Genomic DNA, 4,313 nt, shown 5'->3' with positions numbered 1-4,313 from the left:
CTTGAAAAAAAAAAAAAAAAAGATCAGCTGGTCTCAAACTCTTAGAGATCTGGCTGTCTCTGTCACCCTAGTGCTGAGATTAAAGGTGTGCTCCATCGTGCCTGGGTCTCCTTATTTTTTGAGACAAGGTCTCTCACTGATTGGAACTTGATTAGGTTAGGGTTGCTGGCCAGTGAGTCCCTGGGATCTGACTGTCTCTGCCTTGCAAGTGCTGGGATTATAAACTTGCCACTGCCCCTGCTTTCTTAGGTGGATTCTGGGGAATTCAACTCAGCACCTCACACTTGCACGGCAGACACTCTACTGACTACGCGGGTCCCTAGGTCATAGCTATATATTTGATCAGGTTCTTATTTTGTCATTATTCAAATAGAGTTGGGCATTTGGTTTCTTGAAAGTGGTGACTGAGGTAAGTATTTTGAAGTATGAACTTGTTCTTTGGCTCTTTTATTCATGACACAGGGCTGACTTGGGAGTGACCGTTGTGATCATCCTACATTATGATTGTACTTATGGATCCTGATAGAGATTGCCGAACAGTTTTGCACAGGGTTGTACCCATTTTGAGCATCTTTAGCATTGATGATTGGACTACTTTATTGAATTTGGGGGTGGAATTTCAGGTAGACTTTATTATAAACTGCCCTAAGATTCTGCTTCCTTAGTTCATAGCTGAAGCTGAATTGTTTTTAGCTGCCACTACCTTGCATATAATTTGCTTCTTTGTGCCAAGCCCTCTTTTTAGTTAGTTACCTTCTCTTTGCCTTGACCAAATACCTGACAACAGTAACTTAGGAGCAAAGTTTATTTGTGTTGGCCCACAGTCTGTCGTGGTAGGGAAGGAGGAACTTGTGGTAGAGTGCAGCTGCTCATTTACATCTGGATATGCCAGGAAACAGATGAAGACTGATTCAGCGGACATTTCAGTCTGTAGGATGGTGTAGGATGGTGTAGTCCATGCTCAAGACAAGTCTTTTCTTAATCACCCCTCTGGAAATGCCCTCCTAGACGTGGCTAAAGGTGTGCCTCACTGAAGCTTCCTACTCCAGCTATGCTGACAATTATTATTGCCCATCTCAAGCTTATTACCTGTCAGCTTGTCACCTAAACACCTCACTTTAATCTAACATTTCACCTTGTCTTCCTCCGAACTCCTCCCTTTTCCTCCCCAACCCCCTACCTACCTCATGTCTTTTTTTTTAATTGTTGTTTATGGCCCACTGCACTTAATTGGAGTTGTTTGCATGAGTACAACATTATTTACTTTAGTAAGGCAGCTTGGTTTTGAAGCTGAGCATGGAGAACCATACCTTTAAACCCAGCACTCAGGTAGCAGAGGTAGGCAAATCTCTGAATTTCAAGGCAGGTCTGGTCTACAGTGTGATTTCCAGGCCAGCTGAGGCTGTATAGTGAGAATCTGTCTTAGAAACAAAGCAAAACAAAGTTGGTTCTGAGACTTAACCATAATCTCATAACGGTGAGATTCTATAGGAATCAAGATGTAGAGTATAACTTACAGTATGATGAGGCAGAGTAAACATTTCCATCCTGTAAGGGAGGAACTGTGTAACAGAATAATAGGATAAACGTCAACCTTCGCAGTTCCGTGACCATCACTCAGGGCTCATGATGACATCATTTAGGCTTGGGCAGGCTTTCATAGTTGTCTTCCAGCTGTTGTTGGTAGCAGATGTAGTTTCTCTCTTGAGCTGACTTCACATGGAGTCTCCAGTTTTCCTTGGCAAATACCCCATGCTCCTGGCATCGCCAGTATTTTAGAGTCTACATTGCAACTTAAGGATTTCTCTGTTTCACATAGTCACCTCTGGGAGCCTCCTTGTAGGGAATTCAACCCCATCCCATATTACTTGGTCCCATTAGCTTTTTGGAACCGTGGTGCAAACTTCAGAGACTCCATGGCTCTTGGATCTTTTAACAAATATTATTTATTTATTTATTTAGTGGGTGTGTGTTTGTGCTTGCATGTCAGAGGTTGTGTTAAATCAGGGGATAGATTTTGGGAATTGATTCTATCCTTCCAACATGTTGAATCAAACTCAACTTATCATGCAAGTGTCCTTACCATTTTACCAGCCCAGCTCTGAGTTTGTGATGCCTGCACTGCAGTACCTTGTAGAATCACTGCTGCCTTCTGTCTTCAGCTCCAGATATAGCTGTGCCTCATTTTTATTTATTTTTTATTTTTTTTATTTTATTTTTTATTTTTTTTTTGATTTTTGAGACAGGGTTTCCCTGTAGCTTTTGGTTCCTGTCCTGGAACTAGCTCTTGTAGACCAGGCTGGCCTCAAACTCACAGAGATCCGCCTGCCTCTGCCTCCCGAGTGCTGGGATTACAGGCGTGCGCCACCACCGCCCGGCCGTGCCTCATTTTTAATAGTGACAGGTCTCTGAGTGTCTGCAGCCCTTTTAGAGCAAGATGTCATTACTTGTTCAGTCTTCTTTTAAATGCAAGTTTTTCAAATAAGTTTGCACTTTTGTGGGGGTCTTTACCTCAGGGTATCTTTCTGTTGTCTTGGAGCACTATCCCTGGTTTCTCTGTAATGGCAATAGTCTCTTTAACAGTTAGAATCATTTTACCTGGATTCATGCTCCTTTCTTTCAAATTGCCCATTTTTCACATCTCTTGATGTGAAAAGTCTTCATATCTTCAGGTCCCAAACCTCTTTACATCCCTCCTGCGGTCTAGAAGGCCTTTGTACCACAGTCAGTGCTATCACAATAATGGCCTCATTTCTTGGTACCAGTTTCTTTAAAAATGTAATTATTATTGTTTATATGGGGTGGAGTGCCCATTTATCAAGGCATGCTTGTGGATGTTAGAGTGCAACTTGTGGCATTGGATCTGGCCTACCTTTGTGTGGATTCTGGGAATTGAACCCATGTCATTAGGCTTTGAGGTAAGCATTTTTTACTATAGCATACTATTTCACTGGCCTATTGGTGCCAATTTTCTGTGTTGCTTTTCTGTTTTCTTAAGAAAGATATCCCTCCTTTTTTTTCTCTGCCCCCCTCCTTTCTCCTCTTCCTCCCTCCTTTCTCTTCGTTTTTTTCTTCTTTTCTCCTCTCTCTGTCTGTGCCTCTGTCTCTCTCTTCTTATACATGTGAACGTGCAGATATACATACCCTTGCTCATGTCTATGGAGGCCAAAGCACGACTCTGCATGTCTTCCTTTATTTTTTTTATATATCTTATTGCCTTGAAGTAAATTCTCACCTGTCCTGGACTCCTGGTGCTGTGATTAAAGGCGCATGCAGCCAGTCTGGCTTTTTTCTAAGTGCTGGGATTTGACTCAGGTTCTCCCTCATGCTTGCAAAATAAACACCTTATCTATCTCCCCGGCCCTCTGTATCTCTTTTTCTGTTGCTATAACCAAATTCCTGGCAAGAGCAACTTAGGGGAAGAAAGTTTTACTTGAATTCATGGTGAGGAAGGAATGGCTGTAGGGAATGCTTGTACTGTGGCAGTGTGAGTGTGAGGCTCCTGGTCACAGTGGATGGACTAGGCCTGAGGGAGAGGGAATGCCCCCCCTTCTGTAAGTGCCTTCACAAGCCTCAAGTTGTGTGCCCCACTACTGTCCTAACGTCTTAATCTATTCAGGTTGACAAAATCAATCATCAGGGGTTCTACTTTTTTTTAAAAAAAAGCTTACTGTTAAGTTTTCCTTGTTAATCACATTTAACACACTCTCTTTCATAATCTTTTCATGGGTCAAGTTTGGGTGAGCCCATAATTGTCTGAATATCAAATCTTACTAGATATGAACCATTTGGATTGAATTTGATCCAGTCAAGTTGCTCTGAAAAACTCTATGGGTGTAGCTTTATGAGAAAACAAAAATCAGAGTGTGAACTCACTGCTACTTTTCTGTGCTCAGAACATTAACCAGGTCGTATTTGTCGGCAATTTCCTGAGAGTCAACACAATCGCCATGCGACTTCTGGCGTATGCTCTGGATTACTGGTCCAAGGGGCAGCTGAAAGCACTGTTTTCGGAGCACGAGGTAAGGGACTGACCTGGGCTGCAGTGGTCCTGTTCTGACCGCAGTGGCCTTGGACTTGTTGTTTCTGAAAACTGTTTTTTACCAAATGTAACGAGGTATGTATTCATTTAGTTTAGTTTAAGCAATTTTTTTTTGTTATTGTTTAAAACAGGTCGTTCCTATGTAGTGGATGTCCAGGAACCTGCTGTATACATCAGGCTGGTTTGAACTTTTACAGTCTCCCTAACCTCTGCTTCCCAGTGCTGGGATTATAGGCATGAGCTACCATGCTTGTCAGTTTAACTAAGTGGT

At 42.4% G+C, this 4,313-nt stretch overlaps 1 protein-coding gene across 2 annotated transcripts in view; it reads left to right on the top strand.

Moving 5' to 3' along the window:
* Positions 1-4,313, top strand: part of Pank2 (pantothenate kinase 2) — a 44,756-nt gene that overhangs the window by 35,085 nt on the left and 5,358 nt on the right. For both annotated transcript variants that reach the window (XM_026788507.1, XM_026788506.1), the window contains exon 3: positions 3,897-4,022. In XM_026788507.1, the coding sequence (XP_026644308.1) occupies positions 3,897-4,022 (126 nt within the window). The remainder of the gene's footprint in view (positions 1-3,896; positions 4,023-4,313) is intronic.

The sequence above is a fragment of the Microtus ochrogaster genome, unplaced genomic scaffold, assembly GCF_000317375.1.
Source record: "Microtus ochrogaster isolate Prairie Vole_2 unplaced genomic scaffold, MicOch1.0 UNK3, whole genome shotgun sequence".
Classification (NCBI taxonomy): domain Eukaryota; kingdom Metazoa; phylum Chordata; class Mammalia; order Rodentia; family Cricetidae; genus Microtus; species Microtus ochrogaster.
Note: the sequence above shows the minus strand (reverse complement) of the source record. Positions and strands in the feature narration are given on the sequence as shown.